Source organism: Molothrus aeneus, chromosome 3 (assembly GCF_037042795.1).
Source record: "Molothrus aeneus isolate 106 chromosome 3, BPBGC_Maene_1.0, whole genome shotgun sequence".
Taxonomy (NCBI): domain Eukaryota; kingdom Metazoa; phylum Chordata; class Aves; order Passeriformes; family Icteridae; genus Molothrus; species Molothrus aeneus.
This window is the reverse complement of record NC_089648.1, coordinates 5,567,482-5,592,925: the sequence shown is the minus strand read 5'-3', so window position 1 is coordinate 5,592,925 and position 25,444 is coordinate 5,567,482. Positions and strand designations below refer to the sequence as shown.

The window sequence follows — 25,444 nt, the reverse complement described above, 5'->3', positions numbered from 1 at the left end:
GGCTGATCCATGGTGTCCATCAGTGTCTTCAGGAAGTGTGGTGGGGAGCAGAGAGTGGAAATGGCCTTGGCTTCCTGCCCAGCACAAGGGTGACGCAGCCTGAGTAAATGCAAGGGGATCATCCTAAACACACCCAGGTAGCTTATAAAAACCCTTCTAAAGGGATTCAGCCACTCTAGGCTGTGTTTCACCACAAGTCAGTGGGACCTGGGCACCTCATTGGCTTTTGGAGGGGGGGGGACTTGTGTTCCTGCAACTGTCATGGGAGAACTGTAAGAACTGAACTTCCAGTGGAGAAAATCCATTTCTAAGAAGAACATAATTCAGAAGCACTCACACATGTGCTTTGTCATCAGTCTCATGGGAGAAAAGGCAGCACAAGGTAAAATTTGCAAGCCGTCTGAAGCTGCTGTCTGTCCTGGGCAATCACCCAGGCTCCTGGCACCTGTGATGGAGACACACAGTGCATCCAAAGGGCAGTTCATCCCTCAGTCATACCTGGCTGTCTTGAGACAGATGGAATTTTCCCCTGGAGACTGACCATCAGCTTGGGCTGCTGCCTGCCTGGCTGGACTGGGCACCTGGTGTTTAGATGGTGACTGAGATGAGTTGTGTCCTTGGTGACTTGGGTGTTTTTGAAACCACCACTGGCTTTCACGTGGGAGCTCTTTGACAGGTTAGACTTTGGTACATTTGCAGGAAGGATGTGTTTTCCTATGCCCTTTTGTGGAGCTCTAAGTGTTCCCGTGAGGAACCAATGTTCCTGCGTAGCATTAGGCTCTCAGTTTCTGAAGAGGCACTCACAGAAATGCAGTTTAATGGCACTGGATGGAAGAGAAGCTAAGTCTTACCAGTGATTCCAGTTTTGACTGTTTCCAGGCTACAGAGTTACTCTAAGTTACTTAAGCTTAGCTAATATTATTATCTAATAAGTGCTAAGTGTGATATTATACTTAGTTCTCAACATAGTAACCTCAAGTTTTTAGTATTTGTGGATGGAATGGCACTTGAGTGTAATTTAGTTTGCATTAATGTTAGTTCTGTATTTCCTGTAATTCTCTTATTTTCTTCCCTTCCATGTTGTCAGTTGTGCCAGAGACAGTCATGGTGTAATAGACAGATACATCTATTTCTAATGATCGAGGCTGTTCAGATGAGCGTTAGGGTTTTGTTCATTTCAAATCTCTGGCACTTTATTAACATTTATCACTTGGATGAACCAGACATTTCAGTCAGTATAGAATTTCTATATAAATTCATCTCCGTTCCTTGCCAGGCAAGCAAAGGTTAGCAGTGAGCAGATAACACAGCTTAATGAGGTCAAATCAAGCTGATTCATGATCACTATGGAGAAAAATATCCTCCTGGGGAAAATACTTGTGCTGAAAAATCCCATAAACCAAACCACTTGTTTATCTGTCATTCCCACAGAGATAGTAATGTAATTACTCTCATAATTATCTTCATTAGTGTCAGGAATTATCTGCAATTCATTTCTCTGCTCTGAGTATGTTTGTTTATTTGCTGATTTTTGTCTCAGATTTAGCCAACAGAACTAAGAACTGTGTGTTTGTGAAGCCATGCAGCAGACATCTGCGATGCACTGCTCTGACATTCTCTCTGCTGAAATATGGATTGCTGTCTTTCAGTTCCAGCATCCCTGTGCTCATTCCCTGACATCTGCCCTTCATTACATGGCTCCCGTGCGGCCGAGACGACAGATTGTCTATCCTCTGCAAGAGCTTGGCGTGAGCGCTCCGTCGGAGCAAGTCTCCAAGGATCAGGTGGGTAACAGCAGTGGCAGCAGGCGGGAGGCACGGTGCCAGCTCGTGCAGGGCCTGGCAGATGGGCTGGCATTGACCTCCCAGTGCTCACGGGCTGCTCCTTAATTACAGCAGCCGTGCTGGCTGCCCGATCCCCATCCCGCTTCCCCATCCTGCTCCGCTGCCACGCCCGGCACACGCGGCAGCCGCTGGAGCAGAGCCCTTCCCGCTCCGCTGCCCACCGTGGCAAAGCTTTGTCGTGGCCTCCCAGCATCTTCTAAATGCTCTGCCTGCTGCTGAGCCCTTGCTCCTGCTGGCTTTATTTAGGTGTCGTGCTCTGCAAGTGGAAACAAGGCAATGTCGTGCTGTTGACTCTTTCTGTAGAGATTGCTTCAGTACATTTTATTTTTTAATCCCAAAGTCAGGTTTCTTCATGCACAAGTTACCCCTAAAACATCAAGTGACTTAACAGCAAAGGAAAAGGTTGTTTTCACTAGCAAATGGTTTTACTTGCAAAGAACTGGTGCGGCCTGGAGGTTCTAAATGAAAAGTGTCTTTAAGTTTCATTTTTACAATAACTTACACCTAATTCCCTTACATTTTTTAAGTAACTAAAATTTGGCATGAAGGTGATTCCTCAAAAGAGTAGCTAGTGAAGCTGAAATATGAAGAAAAACACAATTAGTGATGGATTCTCTCAGTAGGTAGTCATAATTTTGTGAGAAACATAATTAGGGAGCTTTATGTCTGTCTACTAACTTCCAGTTGGCTGAGGTGGGCTTCCATATAATATTTTTAGAGCTATCCTTTTCTCAGTTAGTCAGTAGGTTTTGGCACCTAAAACTCTTAATTAGGCAGCAGCTGGCAACGTGAAATCCAGAACATGGCTAAGGCTGTTGGTCTGGGTTCGGCTTTGTTCAACAGCCTTCCCTTCACATGCACATCCCTGCCTTTCTCTTATCTGCAGAATGAGCTCTGATGCTTTTCTTTAAACTACTTCTTATTCTTAACCTTTAAAGTGATTTCTCTCTTCCTAAAAGAGCTCATCTTAGTATTTTTGTTGAAGCTGGAAAATCACAGACATCCTGTGTTTGAAAAATTTGCAAATCTTTTGTCTGCTTGTGTTCTTCCTGAGGTTTTCTGAGCTTCTCTGTGGGTAGTGGCATAATGGTTTGAAATCTCAGATTCAGATTCCTATTTAATAGAATGTGTGAAATTTTTGCTAAGAAGTTATACTGGAAAAACCCCAACTCAAGGCCAGCCAAGTATCCATGCATCTGCCTCTACATGAATTATAGATTTTTGACAGACTGTGCTCTATCAGAATGGACATCTGGGGCTAAGTGCTGGGTCGTAACTTGAGGATAAAGCTAGTCTGCTGCTGCTGCTGGCTTCTCTGAAATACCAAGAACTTGAAACCATGTAAAGCTAAATTGACTCTTCTGTTGAGTGAATGAAGCGACCTTTGGCCACCCTACGTTGGGAAGCTGTGTAACATAAGGAGCAGGCTGCCATGGGAAACTGAGTGTACTCATCAGTAAGGAGGTGGTGCTGCTTTTAGACTTTGGGTTGCAGCCAGGCACAAGGCATTTGCCCTCTCTCTCTGCTCAGATGCCTTGTAAAAGAAGATTGATCCCCATCCAATGATCTTGCACTACCTTGCCCAATACTGTAGTGAAGTTACAAATAAACTGAGGTGTGTCTTATAAATGAATATAACTGAGTTTCAGAAGGCACAATGTTATCTTTCAGCCTTTTTGTAGTGATTAAAAGGCTTCTCAGAGCTACTGTAAACAGTAAGGTGCAATCTGTGAGGCAGAGAACAACCTGTCTCACCAAGGAGATAAATGTGCTGGCTCAGAAGAACAGAAAGGCTGAGAAGTGTCACCTTATGAAATACAGTGAGACAAGGTGAAACACATTTTGGTTGTAGAAGATGCTAACAGGCTGGGAAGTGAGGGGAAAAGGACGTGGGAGAACTGTGTTGTGAGGAAAGTGTGGAGAAGAGAGGGAGAAAGGTGAAAGGCAGACAGAGAGTCTGGAGTAGGAATTAGTGGGAACATGTCTGAGGCCAGCACCTGCAGAGGAGTAAGGAGAAAATGTCTCCTATCATCTTTGTTTTGGTGGTTTCAAATGAGACCAGGGCAGGATCTTGCAAGATGTTTAGACTGGGCAAGCAGGGATTCCAAGCATTTGAGACCACTTCTCATTTCTTTATCCCGTGTCTCTATCCCAGCTCACCAAGCTGGTTTAAACTGAGGGGGCTTTGCCCTCTCCTATTTGAAAGCAGCTCCTCTAGAGGTGAATCTGTGCCCACTTTGTTCCCATGAGCTGGAGGGCAGGTTATCACTGTAATTCTGCTTTAGAGTGCTCTGGAGTAGTGGCAGGATTTGTCACATGAACTAGAGGATGAGGATTGTAAATGCAAGTTGATTTCAGAAATGTAAAATTTTCATTGATTGCCTGCCCTAATTGGTTGCTTGAGTATCTGTTGCTGGTAATGGGGATAATTGTGGTGATATTCTTGCTTTGATACCCACAAGATGCCCCTTGATATCTAGTAATCAACAAATCAACATGTCTCTCATCTGGTGGTTTTTCAGCTGCCTTCCTCTTGTTCCAGCCCTTTTTGAAAGGCTCTTGCTCCCCTTTTCTAGCTGCAGAGTGTCTTTTTCCCCAGTAAGAGCTTGGGGCTGAGCAGCTCAGCAGTTCTGTGTGGAGGCACGGCTCCTGATTTATGTGTGGATGTCTGTGGGCTGTCAGTGGCTCTGTATCTCAGTGCAGGTGGGAGCCCTGGGGCTCCATCAGTCACTGTCTCTCCAGGACATTCCAAGGACATTCCAGCCTGCTTAGGGCACAAAGGGAATTCACTCATAGATACAGATCCAGGGCACGCAGCATGGCCTCTTTCCTGCTTCCTTCTTCCAAAGCCAGAAGAGAAACCATCCATCTAAACCACAGAAGCTCTGCTCTCAACTAATTCCTGAGCACTGCCAGTCCATGTAGATCTTGTCCGTGCTGGAGAGGTGCTTTTTCTGCAGGTCTGGATCAGTTGAGCACAATATGTGGCAACTTGTTCTTGTTGTCCCTCTGTCAACTCTCTCTATTCTTCTGTGGTGTCTGGAAAAGCCACCAAAGGGGAGGTGCCATGTGTTGTTCTCCCATGGATTCCTGGCCTGCTCCCTCCTGTGTCATGCAGGGAGCATGAGCTGTTTGTGGCTTTAAAGGAAGCATAGGTCCTTCCTCCTGTGGGCTCTCTGTCAGAGCTATGTGTCAGCTGGAGAAGGGTGCTCCTAAACTCCGGGAACTTGCCCTATAACTCCACAGAGCCAACTGTTACCTGTGTGGTCATTTACCTGCAGTTCTCCACTCCCCCTGTTCTCTCCAGGACCTTGTGGCATTTCCCCTGGTTCAGTCTTGTTTCTGGTTTGAGACAGGCTTTTGGTGTGTGTGGTGGCTTATTGCTAAAATGATTATGACTCCAGAGAAATACAGAGCTTAGGAGCTCTCCCTGCTCCTCTCCTATTTCCTCTCCTTTTCATGAATGCTTTGCTGTAGGTTTTAAGGCCATCACACATTTTTTCACTTATTCTCTTAAACCACAGCTCTGTGCTGCTTCATCTTTGCCCCAGGAACCCTGCCACTCCCCAGGCAGTGGCTCCATTTCCTGAAGGGCTGTAAATTCTTCCTTACTTTGAGATTGGAAATACATTTTGCTGCTGATTTTGTGTGTCTGTTCCTACCAAATTCTGTCTCCCATTGCTCTGCTGAAGAGATTTGGATAAATTGGGTAAGGCTAGTCTGAGAAGGCACAAAGCAGGAGATGTTAAGCTTGCCTCCCATTAAGTCCTGCAGCCCTCAGGAATGACACAGTTGCTAATTTGCATCTACTCCTGAGGTGTCCAGACTTTAGGACACCTGTTGAGCAGCAAGTGTGGCAGAGGTGCCACATCTTGGCTCAGAATTGCATCAGCCACACATCTGCTCTGCTGGGGTTCAGGGCACAGACCTGACAGAGCTCCTGCCCTACTCATTAGATCAAACACTTTGTACAGCTGTGCCAGAGCAAAAGGAAATATCTAATTTTTGTATTCTGGATCAGCAACCAGTGCTGAAGTGCCAACTGGCAGGAGATCCAAAGATCCAAACTCTTAATTCCCTCAGTGTTAAAACAGATTAGATTATTATTCTGGTTTGCACATCTGTCAGTCACTGCAGTCATGTTACACGAAAAACAGTCGGTTACAACAGAATCCTGAATATCTTATAAAGTGCTGCTGGCCTTCACGATGCATGTCATTATTGGTGGAGTAGAAAGCTATAGGTAATGAAATAATTCTTAATTATTTCTTCATAAATAAACAATTTATAAACTTGTTTGCTTTCTCACCATCTGGGAGCATTCTGTTCTCCATCTGCTTCATGTAATTATCAATGTAAGGGAAGAATAGGTGATATAATTAACAAGAATAACTGATCCACAATGAAGAACAAAAATGGCACACATCTGTTGAATTATTTCCTTGTTTTTGCCCTTTTATTATTTTTCATGCTATTGGGTTTATTATGTTTTTATTTCATGGCTGCATTCAAGCTGTCAGGCTCTATTGCACAGTTTAGAATTGTTTTTTCTGCTCCAGCTCATAAAAAGACAGAACAGTTGCTGAAGCCCATGAAGTGTTGTATAAATTTAGTTAGTTCAGTGTGAGGTTCAAATAGAAAATGGAGGCCAAGGCACTGCAAAGTCAAAGTCAACAGTTTCCAGTGGAAGTGTGGTGGTATTTTTGTGTGTTTGTTTGATTCCATGATGATGGTTATGGTAAAGGCTTTGAGTAAATGGCCTGAGAGCAGTTTAAAATAATAAAAACAAGAACATGAAAGGAAAATACAACCTTGCTTTTATATTCATCCTAGAACTAGTTCCATAGCAGTGTATGTTCACAACTACATACTGAAATGAGTTTGAATGTAGGAGCCATCCTGGATGATTCTCTATTCTCTGAGGTTTTTATGTCCATTATAAAATTGCAGGACTTTAAAAGAGTATATGTTTACCATGTTTTGTAAAAAAAAAAAGGAGAAATTAGCTATCAGATAAAACCAGAAAAAAATCCAAAACATTTTTGAACTTGACAAATTTTCTCTTGTGGGGAAGCTTGTTTAAAAAAACAAAAATGAAATTGATCTAAAGGAGCGTTTCTATAGAAAACTCATCCCTAGATGCTGGTGTCCCCTCCAACAAACTCCTGGGGCTCTACTTTATTTACTTACTCTCTGTGGCTTCTACTTTCTGGTCTTTAGACCTGTTCATTACCAGCTGTCTGAACCTTTCATTAGTGCCCAGACTGAGCACAAGCCTTTACCTTGACCTGTGCAGGCAGAGGAACAGAAAGGACTCCGAATTGATAATTTGACTGTTAACAACTCCTTGCTGTCCAGCCAGACCACAGTGTACAGCCTGAAAATTTTAGCTCAGTTGTAATTCAAAGGACTTAAAATCAAAATTTAAAACATGGAGAGGCTGTTCACAGAGGCTGCCACAGAACAATCTGTTCTGAGCAAACAAAGCTCTTTGCTTCCAACTGCAGCTGAGAGTGCAAACTGCATGGTTTGTCACCTTATGTATCCACAGAAAAATATCAAGAAGGTGGAGAGGGAGAGGCACAAGTTCTGTGAAGCAGCAGAGCCTCTGCTTTGAAGTGTATGCCCATGCTGGGCACTGGCCATTCCCTGTTCTGGTCTGCAGGCACGGCCACAGGAGCAGCCAACTCTGCTCCAGGAGGTGCTTCTGGAACAGCAGTGCCTGGAGTAACTCAGGGGAAGCAGTCACTGCTATTTTACCCTCTGTCTGCCTTGGAGCTAAGTGTGTACTGGCTTGGTAGCATACCTGTAGCAAATAAAAGTTCATTCTGGCAGTTTCAGTTCTATTTATATGCAGTTGAAGCACTGGAATGTACTGAATATGGCTAAAATATGGTAGGTTTTTCAGGGTTTGGGGTTTGTTTTCATCATTAGGCCTCTACTAAGATAAAGAGCAAATATAGCAGAGAGCTTAGGGAGGATGGGCAAGAGAATTCCCTGCATTTTAAATATCAAGGCTCATGTATCAAAGTTAAAATGGCAGAGTTCCTTCATGTTACAATTTGTGTGTGGATGCTGGGATTACAAACAAAGGCTTGCTGTGGATAGTTTTCACTTAACCAGGGAAGTAGTATGAATTTTTAAAGCAGTAACTGTTGCTTAAGATGTTCATGTGCTTGAGTAATGAATTTTTAATGCTTTTGTAGTATGTGCATGGATGAAAATCCATTATTTATTGTTCTTCCCCTTGACTGGTGAAGGTGATGGTTTTATGGCACCAGTAGGCACACAAACAGGCGTTCTGAAGTGAGGCTGATAACAAATTTCCTCACTGTAAATGTCAGTGGGGTTTGTGCGATGCTGCCATTACATTTTGTTTGGAAGGCTGAGTGTCACACCGTTGTGGGAGGCACCAGATGGCATTATTAACAGGAATGTTTACCACTTATGTGCATGTGTGAAATTAAAAGTAAGATGACCTATCTTTGTTTTGAAAGCCTGGTGTCAGTGCTGTACAGGTGTTAATGACATTTGCAGTAAACTGAAATAGGCACTTCTGCTTACAAACAGGTCAGACTTGGCTTAAAGCTTTTTCAAAGCTGTTTGTTAGATTGGTAATTCCAGTTTATAAGGAGGAAACAACTATTTTTGCCATGGAAGTCTGCTTTCACTAAAACATGATTTGCTGACCCTACTAATCAATCTCCCCTCATATCCTGGACTATTATTTGTTACCTCACGTCCATTATTTTCAGTATGAAATGTTATAATTTTTATTCTGTTTTTTTCAAGCTTTTCACTTTATACCTCTTATGTTTTTCAGTGAGTTCAGTATATTTAAATTGCTTCCTCTGCTGCCCTGAGTCTGTACATGAGGTGTCTGTGCCTTCTCTTGCTCTGGCTCTGTTCTGTCGCTGCTGTAGGTGTGTGTGGGCAGCTGCCTGTGCAGGCTGGCTCAGTGTGACCAGAGACCAGTGCAAGCTGCCCCTTGTCTGCTGCTCCGGTGCTCAGGCCAGGGGTCCCTGTAGGGCTTCTTTCTCCAGGGACTGTCAGGCTTGCTTCTCTCTCAGAGGGATGTGGAGCTAATGGGTTCAGTCCTTGGCCAAAGCCCCAAGTTTGTATTTGCCACTCTCTTTCCTCCTGCCTTGAAGAATAAGCCATAGACAGATGACCTGGGAAGCAATGGCTGCTGTCAAGAGGACTAGAGCCATGTGCTTTACCCCCTTGCCATCTTGAATGCTTTGATTGAATTCCTGTGCCTTCCTGTCCTTCCCTTTCTTCCCAGAAAAACAGGGGAGAACTGAGCTCTCTGAAAGTGGCACCATTCTGAGTTCATTTCTTTGGCCTTTGAAGCAGAGCAGCAAGCAATAGTCAGGTCCTTACAGGAGTGTGAACTGCCCAGCCCTCTCTGGGCTGGGGATCCAAATGTCAGTGCTCAAAGGGAAAAAGAGCATCTTTTTACCATGGTAACAGTGGTTCTATGAGGAAATTAAAGAGATGTGTCCATGCTCTGCTCTCTTCTGCTGCTGGTTGGAGTCAAGCAGGAAATCCCTGGTTTTGTATGGAGCCATAGGGACTGGCATATGATTGGTTATGAGTATAGAGGTGGCTTTTTCCAGAAGCTGAAGATCAGCATTTACCCATGTAGGCATAATAATGGTGTAATAATACTGACTTCATCCAAAAAGGCTTTGGGGATCCGTAGATGAAAATATTCTGTAGAGGTGAGCTGTTATCTGTCCAAGCCACAGTTCCTAAAGATGGGTTCTTTGACGAAGACAAAACAATTAAGGCTGCACTCTTCATCTCTGTTTCTTTTACTGCTGTTTCTGGTGTTTGTATAAGTCTGTGAATGCTTGGAAACAGTTTTTGAAAACGTGTTTACAGAGATTTCTAATGAGGCTTTTTGGAATGTAGCTAGTATTTAGAAAACAATTCCTAATGCAGGCTGGAAAAGCTTGCATTTTCCAATCTGTTTTGTTCATATCGCCTTGGTAAACATTGATGTTTCTTTTTTTAACTTGTGGTTCAAATGGAGCTTGAAATTAAAATAGCTGTTTGCTCACCTTCTTGTTTGCCTGTCGCTGTTGCTGAGCTCAGCACTACTCTGCTAACAGCTTTGTTAATTGCTTTCACTGCTTCTGATGGTTTTTGCAGTAACAGCTCATATCATGTGGATCCTCCAGAGCAGTAACTATCACTGGGATTTCTCAGTAACAAATGTTGAAATAAAACAAAAGCACTGCAGGCAGATGTAGAATCCCACAAGCCAGGGCTGGGAAGGCCCCTCCAAGCCGTAGTGATGGATCAGTGAAGATGCCAAGAACACAACAGACGAGGCTGCCCCGTGTTTGCCATGCAGTGCCCCGAGCAGCCCTTCTGATTGTGAACCGCTGCTAGGTACTTGAACTGCAGCCAACACTTCAGTGCGTTTAGCTGGGCAAAGCCCAAATCCTCAGGGTCTAATAAAGTCAAGCCTAAGTTTAATGGTCAGAGGTCAGAGTTGATGGCCTTAGAGGTCTTTTCCAAACGAAAGGATTCTGTGATGCTGCAAATTCTGCCACATTATGGAGCCCCAGAGTGGACTGCAGCAGCTCTGACACACCGCTGAGTGTTACTGGGATAGACTTTCCAGTGCCCAGTTCAGAACACAGTGCTGTTTTCTTCCTGTCAGGGCTGAAATACTTTGTCCAAATTTTTGGTTTTGTATTTTTGGGTGTTCAATTTCCATGGTTTTGTTTGTTAGAATGAAGCTAATGTAAACCCTGACTTATTGTAGAACAATTATTATAAATATATGTTGAAAACCTACAGCTATCCCAAGGTCCAATGTTTAAAAACAGAACTAAAAGGAGCCTCAAAATATTCTGGATGTGAGTTTGTACCATCAACATCTAATATAAAGTCGTGAGTAATGTACCATGAATCCATTCCCAAGGCATGTGCAAAGCAAACAGGAAAGCTGGACATGAAGTTGTATGTGTTTGGAAAGTGCAAAGGAAACAATGTGTTTGCTGAAACCTAATCAATATTTCATGACTCTTTTTCCGTTGGTTGCTTGGGGTAGAAGGATGTGTGGGCTCTGGATGCCATAGATGAGTCCTGCTCTGGCCCATGTTGTGTTGTGAGATTTTAAGTGAAAGCCATGGTTCCATGCAGGGGCTGTGTTGTCACTGTCTGGGGGCTGCATCACTGTTTTAACAAGGTCCAGTGTGAAGGCTCAGAGTGATGGCCCTGGCTGTCTATGTGCAGGAATAGCCCCATGGGCTGATGCCAAGGGCCAGCACTACCCATGGCCACCCCTGCCAGCTCCTTTGCATCCAGACAGGAACAGCATGGGAGGTAAGGGTGCCAGTACCCCAAATAATCATCTGAAAACCAAAGAAAATCCTCCTTTCTACATACGCCTTTTCTACCAATGGCAATTAATGCTTTTTGCCTTGCATTAGTTAATGATTGCTGGTTTATTTAATAGATTGGATACTAAACAAACATGTTAGTTTGCTATTGACCTGTCAATTATGATGTCTGATTACCCCTCTGGGGAGCACAGGTAGCTGTTTGTCCTGACATTTTGTTAAAATAGGTGGTATTATGGGACCAGTCCATCTAATTCCTTACTCCCTGGGGCTGTTTAGTGTGCTTAGCTGCAGAAAGGTGATTTCTGGAGCATGACAGCTGTTGGTGCTGGGGCTGTTGTGTAGGGAACAAACCAGGTTATATTCTGCTCATAGGCTGCCTTTGTGTCACTGATACAGGGGCTGTTTTGTAAATTGGACAACTCTTTGCAGGGAAATTGTATTCCTGCTTTCATTGCTGCAGTGCATTAAAATAAACCACCAGCACAGCAGTAGGAGATGTTTGAACTTGGCATTGCCTTGAGGCCTGTTTGGTTTGTGCTGTTTTCTCCTGGCATTCTTGCCTATTTTCATTGATTTGGTACATTACAAGTAGTTTATTTTTATGTTTTTTTACCATTTTATTAATTTATTAAGAGCTCCATTGCAACACAAATATCACTTAATCACTTTTCCTCCAGAAGGAGGAAAACTCTTGCTTTTCTAGGAAGTTGCAAGTCTGTGTGTGCAGCAAAACCCAGCCTGTCAGAATTGCTGTCTGCCAATCCCAGGAATGTGAATACTGAGGTGAGGGCACAGAGTCCTCCATGGCTGATTGTGGGACTGGGAGGGCTCCACACATGTCAGCAGAGCAAGAACTCCTGTAGCTGGGGCATAACCATTTAGCATAAGAAATGCAGTCTGAGTTTGATTTTAAGTAGTGGGGGATGTCTGTAATACTTGGCGCTCGTTCTTCTCATTTCCTAAAATCTTTTCTAAAGATGTACACTTCCAGGGAAATACAAAGGGCTTTTTCAGCTTCTGAAATGTGGAAATGTTACAGATGTAGTCTGTATTATTTAATTTATGATTAAAACCCTTTTTGCTGGCAGAGCCTTGTGTAAGAAGTGTTCAACCATTTCAAGAGCACTGGCTTTAAATGGGATGATGGAGGTTCTCTGTAGGGACTTGCCTGTGTCCTGTGCAAACCTGGTTTGGAGTAGCATAGTGGTTCTGTTCCTCAGCAAGGCATTCTTCACTGAGGGCCTGTGCTGGCTGCCACCCAGCTGACCACCATTAAGCAGCCACCCTGGGCTGGCATACTTTTTGAGATATCTTCTGGAATTTTCCCAGGGCAGTCCAGTCCCTGAGATGAATCTGGCTCACCACTGGATGTCATCGTTGCACTGTGGTGAACTGCACCTCAAAGAACATTTATCTGGCAGTAAAAAATAATGTTGCCTGACCAAAGGTGACATTTAATTTTGCCACATTCTGAATGACTTGCTGTGCAGTCATGCCATTGGGCAGGGAATTGATCCATAATGCTTCCTTAGGGGAACAGGACAGCACTCTCGGGAGTTACACAGTGTAGTGGGGCTGTGCTGAAACCTCAGCTGTGGAGTTCCACCAGTGCAAAGACATTGCACTAAAGAGCTCTTGGGGATCTCAACGTGCTATGTACTTATTGAGAAGGCCCATATAATTACCACAGCTTTTAAAGAAAGCACTCTTCATCTAGTGAGTTACTCTGTCAGCTGATACATAGAGAATGTATTTCTACTGTACTACCATGGGAGGAATTTAGAGGACTTAATTTTACTGGTGCTGTCTCCTATCTGTAGTAGAGGAAAACCTGTTAGAAGCCTTAGATTGCTTCCTTCTTGAGTGCCACAGCAGGAATTTATAGGAGAAGTGTCTGACAAATAACAAAAGTGGCTCCATTTTGTATTGGTCTTCCCAGTACATTTATGAACCTGCAGTTATCCATTCTGCGAAATGGGAATATAGGCAACCCAGAGCAGTAGGAAAAGTGCTAAGTGTGTTGTACTGTGAGATGGAAAGTATTTCCTTGTCTTTCATCAGAAATTTGAAACCTAAATATAGTCAAGGTGAAAAAAAGCCACCAACCTGTCAAATGCAGTAATATCTCTTGTCTCTTAGCTGCATATTTGCTTTGAGAATCCCTATTAGGTAGTGAGACCTAGAGACACATGGAAAAAACCCTCATGGAGTTTATTCCCCTAGTCAGAATGTGCATGAAGTGATGTGGAAGCTGAAATTAGTAACTACCAACGTGGCAGTAAGATTTGTGACTGGAGAACTGGTCCCAGTGGCATTGAGCTCCTCTTTTACTTGTGTGGCAACCTGGCTTTCCAGGTAGGTGCTCTGTGCTTAAGAAAAGAGAGGTATAATTTTGGAAAGGGAGTTTTCAATTAAACACACAACCACTCAAAATGTAAGTTCCTAATTAATTTACTAGTAAAACCATTTCCATAAATAAACCAGCAAGAGTAAAAACTGCTCTAGGAGGTATAAAAATGGCCTTAGCAGTACCTAAATACCAGTTCTTGAGGTGTTTGATAAATGGCAGTGAGTGATAGAAGAGGCAGTGTTTTGTCCTCTCCTGCAAGGATTACAGGGCATCTTACTCAGCAGAAACCAGACCATTCAGCTCTTGTAATTTTCTGTGACCTATTAAACATGCACATATTCCTCATATTTTAGTACTACTTATCTGGTGCTGTCCACAGAAAAATGGTATTAGTCATGTCAGTGAGCCATAAGAAGTTTTGTGTGAATGCAAGGCAATGCATCACTGAGAGTTTAATGATTCCTAGCAGGCTTTGACTGTTTTTTTAAATGCATTTCTATGTCTTATGTATTTTTTTAACAGCTGAAATATTCTTTGAACCTCATAAATCGAAAGCTGGTGCTGGAACCAAAAGTGTGTATCAATACTAGAATTGTGGTGGTTGGTGCATCTGACGTTGGAATCTCTTTTCTGGAAACACTGGTTTTTTGGTAAGTTTTTAATTTTATTTCCTTTGCTGAAAAGGATGTGTTCCCTTCTGTATCAAGGGGGGTGTTTCTTGCATTTAAAGCATTCCTTGAGTCTCTCTCAATGTACTGGGTGTTAAATGTCTGAGCATGTGTGGATGGAGAGATGGGTGCTGGCATCCTGGATGCCTTGGGACTCACAGGATTCCAGTGTGGATGGAGAGATGGGTGCTGGCATCCTGGATGCCTTGGGACTCACAGGATTCCAGTGTGGATGGAGAGATGGGTGCTGGCATCCTGGGTGCCTTGGGACTCACAGGATTCCAGTGTGGATGGAGAGATGGGTGCTGGCATCCTGGATGCCTTGGACTCACAGGATTCCAGTGTGGATGGAGAGATGGGTGCTGGCATCCTGGATGCCTTGGGACTCACAGGATTCCAGTGTGGATGGAGAGATGGGTGCTGGCATCCTGGATGCCTTGGACTCACAGGATTCCAGTGTGGATGGAGAGATGGGTGCTGGCATCCTGGGTGCCTTGGGACTCACAGGATTCCAAGCAACTCCTGGTTGCACCTTAAGGTGAAGGCATGTTGAAAATGTGTGTTGAGAACACCTAAAGTTGCTTTGGCCATTGTTCTTAAACTGCAGTCTTGTGAGGGGAGGTGGAGTCAATGGCCCCAAGCAGTATTGTCCTTTAAAGCCAGTTGTTCCTGGTGGGATCCCAAACCTGTCTGGATCCCCCTTTCCCTAAGTTAAGGCAGGGAAACCTGTGGATGAGTTCTGCTGTTTACAGCCTTCCTAACACGAGGACAGGGTGCTCTCTCTGCTGTCTCACTGTGGGACTCCCCAGGGGCTTACTGGGCAGTCAGACTGTGAGAATGCAGTTCCTTTGATGCAGAGTTTAATCACACATACTAGAAAGACATGCAGAAATGAATATAAAATTCAAAATCCAAACATGATTCTTACAAGATGCAGCAAGAACTGAGAGAGTTGTCTGGTGCTTTTGTGGGGGACGGAGAATGGAAAATTCTGCCTTTTTTTCTTTTTTCAGTTAAGCCAAGAGTTTGTATTTCTACAACAACCATTGATAACATCACAAATGATATTTTCAATACATCAAGAGAGGAATAAGTTAAGTGGTATATAGATGTTGTATTGCTGGAGCAGTGTAGAAGAAAATTTCTGCTTCTTGCCCTTCTCTTAGTTCTTGACTTCCTGTAAAGCATCTCATCTTAGAGTAAATAGTTTCCCCTCATCCTCTTGCTTTCAGCACCTTTTAGGCTTTGAGTTCCACCCCAAATTCAGTTAAACCTGACCTTTAGAGCTGAGTCTGTTCATAGTGAACAGGCCTTTGCAGGTGTTGCCCTCAGAGCTCCCTCGGCTGAGCCTTTGCAGCAGGGCTTGAATTTGAACCCAACTCTGGCAGAGTTGTTGCAGGACACATCCTCCTTGAGCTTGTCTTGGCTTGTCAGACATGGGGTGCTGCTCAGAGAACCTCAGAACCAGCACTTAGTGCAGTGTCACAAAATTTATATTAATAGAGGGATAAATTTGCAAAAGATTAGGTTTTAATTTTCACATCAGCAGCAAATAGCCTCCTGATCAGTGTGAAGGCCTTTAAAAACAATTTAGTTTAATTTACTCATAATTTTCTAATATTCCCTGCAAAGGTTACTTGCACTAAAAATAGCTGGACTGAATCAATTTGTGAGCCCTAATCCTTAAAAAGAGGAAGTCGTTTTCTCATCATTATTCTTCATACTTAATTATTTTTCATTACCAGTCACCATGGAAACACATAAATATAATTCACTTACTGATGTGGCAATTATTGAAACTCGATCTTGCAAGTGTTTTCAACTTCTTTGAGACTGAAGAGATCCATTTTGCATTAAGCAGAGAAATGACCCTGAGAATGAGCTCTGCTGCCCCATGGCAGAACACTTCTTGTTGTGCCATGGGCAGCACATCCCGGGGTGCAGTGCCACAGGGCAGTCATGGCACCACTGCTCACCCACCCAAACTCCAAAGGAGCTTTAGACTTTCCCATGCTGCTCAGGCAGCATGTGCAGGTATGTTTTCAGCTGTAGAGCTTCTTTTCTTGAGGATGCACAGTGATTTTTTGTTTTTTGCTGGAGGGCCAGGTGCCTGATGGAGGCAGCAGCACTGCAGTAGCAGGGACAGACCCGTTGCCTGGCCAGCTCTTGGTGTGACAGCAGCTCCGGGGGTGCAGATGTGACAGTGGGTGGGTTCTTATTTGGTTGTTTTGGTTTTTTTTTTTCTTCACTCCTTTGCTAGCTTCAAAGGGATGGGCAGGGCAGTAGGGTTAGACCAGAAGGACATAGGGTTACAAACCCCACTGTTTCCACTTAGTGCCAATGCCTGGTTCCTGGAGCAAAATGCAGGGATGCAAGTTTGGCTTAGGGATTGTGGAGCTTGCTCCCAGCAGTGTCTTGTCACTGGTTCCAGTGTTGGGAACCCATTGGCTTTTATCCACCTCTTAGCATACAGCTGTGGAAATTACTATTGTCTTCGATTATAGGGAAAACCATTTTTAATCCATGGTCTTGAAAACGTCCTTAATCCAAAACCTGATGTAAACAATGACTTCTCTGAGGATATTGGAATGTACAGAACATGCTACATCAGATAGCTATAAAGGAATGGTGCCTAAAATCACAATATTTAATATGAAATTGTTGTGAAATTTATTTCCTTCTTCCTATGGGCGCATGAAAATAATTATTGCATTTAAGAACCAGATGGATTAAAGTACATTATTATCAAAAGCCTGGATTTTTTTTCTCAAAGTCGAATTGGAATCCAGCACAGTAAGCCTGGATTTTTTACTGCAGGACAGTGTCTCCTGCTGGGAGCTTGGTGTACCCAGGATCAGCTCTGAGGTGGCAGGGTTTGAGCAGGGTTCCTGTCAGAGCCTGTTATCTGGCAGCACTGGGGCACACAATATCCCACACATCTGGCCTGTTTGGCTGTAGTTAGCATAATGCTTGATCGTTAATTAGGCTTTTTATCTTTGCATTTGTCTGGGAACATCTGAAGCCTTCCATGTTGCCTGTCACTAATTAGTTGACTAATTAAATAGTTAGTGCTTACTTGCTGATCACAGAGCTAACATGCAATGAATGGGTTAGTGATGCCCACTGTTTTGTCCTATCTGTCTTTGCCACATGAGCTGACACACATGTGCTTCCCTCTGCCTTCCCTTCAGAGCAAGGCGAGCCCAGGCCATGTGCTCAGTGTCACCAGGCTGCATCCCTCAGTCATTGTTTGCCTTCCATCACTTCTGGTGAGCAGAGCTCAAGTTGTGACAGAGATAAATCAGATGGGTCAGAGCTGGCCTTGTCACGCAGTCGGCATCACAATGAACGCTGGCAGTGACTGATACAAGCCATAAACAGGGCAGAGGATGTGGGTCAGGAGCAGCCTTCCTAACAGCCTCTGCCAGAAAATGAGGCTCAATTAGCATCAATATGGGCTTATTTTATCGTTACAATCTTGCTTTTGAGACTGTCTGCAGTTTTAAATAAGATTTTTTCAACTTGAAATACTTGCCATTGGAACATATGCAAACACATCTCTTAGCCCAAACTGTTCTTTCACATTTGAAATTTGTAAGTATTTGTAGATTTTTTTTCTTGTTACTATTTATATTTGAATATTCCTTACTTCTTGGTCAGTATTAAAGCTGATCTTGGAAATAGTAGTTTTCTTATAAAAAGCCTGCTCAGAATTGGAATGAGTCACAAGGGTTTTTGTAGAATGCTGGGCTGCATCCGTCATCTCCTCCTGGTGACTCAGCAGGACATCCACAGCTCTGAGCCTGGTAACCTGGTGCCTCTGATTGATGCAGTTCAGAGCAAATACAGCTGCATTCCAAGTGCAAGCACTGCACCCAGGTTCTCCAGCTCTCTGCTAAAGCTATGGAGATGTCACCACTTTCTCTTCTGTTCATTGGTTTGAAGTTTGTTCCCAGAGCTGTGGAGAAGGTGCAGGGCTGAGCCCTCCAGAGCAGTCTCCAGGCTGCCTTGGAAGCACAGCAGACTGGGCAGGCTGCTGCAGTGGAGAAAAAGATGACTTGTCTGGCTAAGCTGTGATTCTTCCCAGTAGTGATTAGCATGGATTTGATTCCTCTGTGTGTGTGTGTGTACTGTGAGGGCCAGAGTGAGGGTGCTGTGATGGGGAGGTCAGTAATTGAAAGATAGAGGTTTGGGATCAGGAGTTTTGGCCCAGCTGATTCCTCTACCAGCTGTGTCCCTGTCCTTCCCGGGCTGCCAGCCTTATGTCATGAGGACCTGGCACTGCAGGGATGCCTCAGAACATGCAACTTAGATGAGTTTTGTCTTCTCCTGCTGGCAGGAGGAGCACATGTGGTTAAACCTCGACTTTTTCCAGGTTTAAGAGCTGTCTGCCTGGTGCCATCTGGGAACATTTCAAGGGTGCCTACTCTGAAGGCAGCATTGCCAGATTTGCATCATGGGGTCAGAATACTTATCTTCTCTGCAATAGTTTGGAAAATTGGAATCTAGTATACAGCCATAAAAACCCTATCACCTTAGCTTTAAACATAGGTAATTGGCCAATAATATTGAACATGTCCTATTAGCAAGCTGGAATCTGCAACTGTGTGTAACTCACTGAAGCACTGGCACAGCAGTGGGCAAAGTGGTGAAGTTTCTACCACACTTTAGTTTTACTGCCCAATTTATGGTACCTTTGCTTGTGGGAAATGGTGTTGATGTCCCTCAGATGTGGTTTGGAATCTGCAAGGCGATTAAACAGCAAGAGACTGTAGCTACCAAGGCCATCATCAGATATCCCTCATTTTCTATCTAGAAAAATAATTGCCATTTTTAAAGAAAATGAAATGCTGGAACACTTGTGGAATGGAAATCGTAATTTTAGGAAGGAAGTGCTCTCACTGAAGCAGTGGTTGGATAATGCTATGATTAGGTCAGACTCAAAGCTAACTTAGATTTAGGATGGCAGGGCTGGCCTTTTGAATGCTGTGACTGTGGAAGGATATGGATGGGTCTGATTTAGCTGTGTGTTTTGAGTGGGCAAGGAAAAGAGCTCTTTAGTTTTCCCTGCCCTGTTTCAGAACAATTCATACTGTAGGAACTTTGCCATGTTGGTTTTAGTAACCTAGATTGTGAAAATGCTGCAAATCTTGAGTGGATACTCTAGTTTCTGTAAGCAAAACCTGTTTCTAGGAAGTGAGAGGTGACTGGAAGGGACAAAAACAATGAAGCCACAGGAGGGGGACAAGGTGGATGGAGCTATAAGGTGGATGGGAATTCAAAAGAAGAAACTGTAAAAAGACATGTTTGGTAATGTTCAGCAAGAAATCAAGATTGTAGGCTGATGCAAAGCCACCTAAAAAACTAGGAATTAGTAAAGGAATTGGAAGTCAACAGTCAGAGTTGCTGGTATTTTTAATTATATTGTCTAGCAAAGGATCAGCACAGAGGATGAGAGACAAGTAATATAACCACAGTAAAATAACCACAAAGAAGGAAATCTAGGGCTAATCACTTGAAAGGGGAAGAGTGAGAGGAGTAGACCTAGCAGGAGAATCCAAATTTAACTGGAGAGGAACAGCTTCTAAGACAGGATTGCCCTGGGTTTGGCTGGGATAGAGTTAATTTGCTCTCTAGTAGCCGTGTTTGGATGGAGTATGAGAATAATGATGATAATCACTCACTGACGTAATTGTTACTAAGTAGTGAACCATCAAGTTCAAAGTTTGGTGAGACACCCAGCTACCAGTGGTGGAGAGAGAAGCATTCCCAAGCATCCCTGAAGGGTGTTAGTCAAAGGGTGAAGGAAATGTTCTTTAGCTCTTTAATGGGTTCTTGCTAAGATGCTGAAAATCGTAACAGTGGTGGCTTTCATGGCCTGGGCTTAGAGGTTGCTCTTCTTTGGATGACAGCATCTGATAAAATTACCAATAAACCTGGCAGGAAGTTTCTGAAAAAAAAAACCAAAAAAACAAAGCACTGTTTCATCAAAATAGAAGTTTTTGAAGGGACCCTGTTGTTTTAATACCAGGAGGAAGCAACTAGGGCATGATGAAAGATTTTGCTGAGAGAGGAAGAGTTGTCATGGGCCAGGTTGTGTGGAAAGCCCCTCCTTGACCCTTGCATTGACAAGTGTTCCAGTGAACACTGTGCTGTTATCCCTTCTTTTGTTGAGTAAATTCATTCACAATTTAAACACTTTTTCCTAAGGTCAATCCAAGGGAGAACTGGCTAATATTTGTTTACTGGTAATTGAAGAGGGATACCTTGGAAATGAACATCTGTTGGTCAGCAGTGAATCTGGAATCCTGCTCTAGGGGCTGTAATTGATGTCCTCAGAGCAGGTTCTTGAGAAGAGGTGCTTTTGGTAGGTGTTGATACAAACAACAAACCCTTCTGCTGCTGCAGCGAAGTGTGGCTGTCTGGGGAGGCAGAGGCAGCAGAGGGAAAGGAAAACACTGGGGCTGGCAAAGGAGTTAATGGAGAGACAGCATGGGGACACATTGCTTGTGGAGGGGCTGCAAGCAGGGCTGTGGTACTGAGCAGCACATTTATCCTAGAGGGACAACTTGAGTGAGTGGGGCTTCTTTCTAGTTATTTGTATGGGCAATCTTTGTTAAACTGTGTGAGTTTGGTGTGGGGCTGGGTAATCTGTTAGAATACCTTTTCCTCTTGGAGAAGTGTCTTCTCCAAGTCACATCCTGACTGCTGTGTTCTTGAAATGTTTCCTTAAAAAAAATGTCCTGCTTTGGATAAATTGTTACATTTGTGGGGAAAAGGAGAACTGTCTTCATTTGCCTTGAACAGTGAGAGTGACACCTGGACTCTTATTATCATCTCTGCTTCTGGGCTCCTTCCTCCCTGCAAAAATTTAGTGTTCCAGATTTTTTTTTTTACCATTTTCAGAATGATCTTGAGCTGCCATTTTTATAAGGGCTCTGCTGCAGTGAAGCTGAGGATCCAATGTCATTAGGACTTTACTTTTGGATAGGTTATAATTTCAGATATTGTTGTTTAAAGATTATGTACACAGGAGAACAGCTCACATAGTTACCAACTTTAGGAGGCAGATAAAGCATTTTCTTCTGTCACTCCTTTATTTTAGTTTTTATTGCTAACTGGGAAAATAATCTTATAAAATGCAAGATTTCAAATAAAATGAGATCTTGGGTTCATGGAGACTGCTTTGCTGCACTTTATTTTTTGTAACAAAAGTGGTTTGACTTGTTGTGATAATGAGGGGTTAAATGAAAGCAAGTAATTAAATTATTTGCTCAGGCAGTTTCCACCATCTAAGCCTCCATCATTATGCCACATACAGAAGGAAAAAAAAACAAAACAGACATCAGGCAAAAAAAAAAATCCAGCAAAATGAGCAGAGAATACTGTAACAAATTCACAAACACCAGGATATATGTAAAAAGAGTACTAAAACTTTTCTGTGTCCTTTTGATTATGCTCAATAGATTGGTAACCCTGTTTTATTTTGAGGACAAGAGTGTTGAGATTCTTTTTGTAGCTGTCCTCTAGAGCTCTGCACTGAAACCTAACACCTTTTACTTATTTCCCTAGATACTCTAATCCCTCCCTGCTTTACCAGTATCTTTGAGCTGTTCTTCCTCTGTATCCACAGCAACGTGAATCCCTGCTGGAATTATTTGCTTCTAAAATGCAGGTGCACTTGTTTAACGTTGCACTGGTTCAGGCTCTTGAAGACTTTTTCATCAAATGGGAACCTCCACTTTGCCCTGTTTCATGTTGGGCATTGTTATTAGCAGCATCTAAGTCAGTCCCTGTCCTGACACCATTGCCCATGTCCAGGGCCTTGATTGTTCTCCAGTTAAGGAGTCCCAAGCTGTGGTAAATGAGCCATCCTTTTGTTAGCCTAGAAATAATAAAGCACAAAATCCCCCACCTGTCACCCTGTGGTGACTCTGACAGTGCCAGCAGGAGCTGCAGCTCCCCTCTAGTGCTCAGGCTTCTCCTTTAGTGCCTGTGTGTGTGTGTAAATATATTTTAAATCCTGGGGTCACGCGTGCCAGCCACGCTTCTGGAGCCAGGCCTTTGGAACACAAGGTAGGACATTTGTTACTTATTTAAAGATTCCGATAATTTGCACAAATACCTCCAGCCTGTGCTTAAACACTGACCAAATTGTGACACTTAGCAGCAGCAGAGGTTTGCCTGTGTGTGGAGATGGGGCCATTGTTTGTGTGGAGCCAGAGGGGCAGCATGCGGCACTCGGAGCACAGGCACCAGCCCCAGCAGCTCTGCAGCTCTGCCCCTGAACCACCCTGCCCTTGGGGAGCTGCCAGCCACCATGCTTTGTGCCTGGCTTTTCCTCAGTGTGAAGGGGAAATCAAAGATTTGACTCGTTTCGTCTCATTTCATCCAAGAAGATGCTAATCAACGTTTTGATGCCTACGAGATGAATGAGTGGGAAACATGAATTAATATGGGGATGCCATGGGAGTGCTGAGGTAGAAGTAAATCATAAGGTGGTAAATTGTACTGACTGAAAGGCCTGATTGAAGCCTCCCACTCATGGGAAAGAAGGGAACAAATACCATATGACTGGGGAAATCCTGGATGCCTGCGTGGGGACTCAATAGAGGTAGAGCATCTGCAGAGGAAAATGGTATGTGACCAGATCAATAAAGTGCATCATCATGCAGTCATGCAAAAGAGGCATATTAATAGTGCCTAAAACTTTGATTATGCCATGTTTCTGGTGCTGGCTCACAAAGTTTCCATCCTAAATATTAAGAGTATTTAAATGTAATGTTACTGTAGCCCCTGGATTTGAGCACCCGTTGGTAAGAGACCATGCAGCATGTACAGATGACTTCAGCTCCACACTGAAATGAAATCTTCTTGCTCTGAGGTTGGGAGGATGTGTAGGGTGTTTATGTAATTGATCCCCTGTAAATAAATGCCAAGGAGCTGTGCTCTGTTGGTGTGTGAAGTTCCTGTAGTTGTTCACACCCCACGAGCGACGTTCCCGGTGTGCAGATGGCATCACTTTAACACTCTGCTTTCAGCCTTGTGGATCAGGCTCATTCCCATTTACATGAAGACCATTTTGTATCACTCAGGCAGCATAAGGTGGCCATAAATGAAAAGCAAATTCTATTTACATCCACCTTTGCAGAGTGACCTTAATTTAAATGAGAATCAGGCCCATAATCTGTATAAATATATGCACTCTGTTACATTAAGGTTATTTATTACTTTGTGTTTGGCCTGAGTATGCATGGAGATTTACCACAGATAATCCATAATCCAGAATTAAACTATTAATATGCATTTTGAGAGGGGCAGCCATAACCTTGAAATTCCTTGGTTTAAGTATGACCTTTAACTATGTTTGAATATATTTTTTAAATGTATGAATAACAAATTAACATTGGTTGATAAAAAACATTCTGATTCCTTTGTACCATTTGCATCAATCCATCCTTAACTTACAGAAAGCCTTGAAGATTAGAAGGCTTAATCACTCATCATATTTACTTGTTTTCAAATGTCAGATCACATTTAGTTCAACATACTGTCAGTCTTGTTCCCCTCCTCGCCCCGGCATTGCTGAAACTGTGGTGGAAATTGTTCTTCTCTTTGTATCCAGAGACACCTGCATCTGGGCAGAGTGAAACACTTTGACCCTGTGTAAAGGAATTGCTTTCTGTATCCTCCTGAACATGGAATTCTGAGCTATACTGTTCCTTGGATGTGCCCTCTGAATTTCTTCCAACTGAGGCCATTTCTTTTTCTTTCCACAGGCCACGTCTGAAGTTCAACAACCTGACCTTGATTTCCATTCACGGCCTTCCAGGAAAAGACCTACAGAGCTCCAAGTATAGAAGATTTTTAATTAACAGGTTTGACTTCATGTCTAAACACTTCCATAGCTCCTGCAGAAAACATAACACTCTGTAATTCTTGTGAACTTGTCCTAAATTTTAGATACATCTGTAGAGAGCCCCAAAATACTCTAGTCTGTCTATCCAGCATGCACTCACCTACAAGAGGAGTTGGATAGAATTATGAATAGGGAAATAGTGCCAAAGCAGTAACTTCAGAACAGGAATCCACTGTGTTATACCTGGACAGTGGGCCCAGCTTTCTGAGGCTTTTTAGATTGTTTAAATCTCCAGGCTGAAGACAAATGACACAAGATGTCTGCTTACTTTGTAAATATTCTTTGGTTTTTAGCTTCCATGAGTTTTGTTCTAAGTAATGCTGAACCAAAGAATGTACAAGAATTAATGTTGGTAATGTGACAGGGACTGACTTTGGGCAGTGTGTGGTGGGATGCAGAGCCCACCGATGCTGGTGGGGATTTCACTGTATATGAGGGGAATTGTTGCTGTTGATCGGTTTGGCAAAACTGTTCTGCATCAGTTCTGCTGCTTGTGGGCTGTGAGTGCCAGTCCCTGGGCTGTGGCAGTCTGTCCCCATTCTCAGCTGTCCCAGACCAGGGCTGTGTACAGCAGAAGGGAAATGGTGGAAGAGCCTTGTCTAGGGACTGTCAAACACTTTTCAGGCTTCCTTGTTTGCCAATAAATATAATAGCTTCCATTTAGTCAGATAATATCTTACCTCTTTAAAATTCACAGTACATAGTTCTCATTTAAATACAGTATTTTTGGGTTTTGTTTTGGATAAATCATCACTGTGGACTTGAAGATGATTGTTTTGAACATAGAGAAGCATAGAATTAAAATGCATCAGTTATTCTGAGTAGCTGGGGAATGAACTTATACTAGGTTATTTAGATTTGGCTTGTGACTCTTTGGAGACTTTACATTGTATTTCACCAAATCTTTTCCTCCATGAGCAGCAGTGTACTAAAGGGCTGGCTCTTTAAGTGACAAAACAGCTCCATGTCTGCTTGCTGAACCTTACAAATTGAATCTCTACAAAGATGTGAAAATAATGTAGTGGGAACCTGTTTAAAACCATCTGATCTCATTTTGCCCTGACAAGACATTTCATAAAAGTAGTTGCCTGTATTACTTTTTGTACTGTAGAAAGGGGTGTGTTCAAGTGCAAATCTGGCAAATGAAGGAATTATAGTCTCACATAAATGCACACAGTCTCTTTCCTAAGTTCACTGTAGAAAAGAGTTATACTAACAAAGCATCCTTCCTGACAGAAAGTTACAGTTCAGAGCCACCTCAACAGATTTAGCTGTTAAAATCTGAAAGTAGATTAAGAGTG

General features: G+C 43.1%; 1 protein-coding gene across 1 annotated transcript in view; it reads left to right on the top strand.

Moving 5' to 3' along the window:
• The window catches only part of CFAP61 (cilia and flagella associated protein 61), a 99,906-nt gene that overhangs the window by 29,281 nt on the left and 45,181 nt on the right, over positions 1-25,444 (top strand). Inside the window, exons 17-19 of the mRNA XM_066546109.1 lie at positions 1,650-1,784; positions 14,079-14,206; positions 24,004-24,102. Of these exons, the coding sequence (XP_066402206.1) occupies positions 1,650-1,784; positions 14,079-14,206; positions 24,004-24,102 (362 nt within the window). The remainder of the gene's footprint in view (positions 1-1,649; positions 1,785-14,078; positions 14,207-24,003; positions 24,103-25,444) is intronic.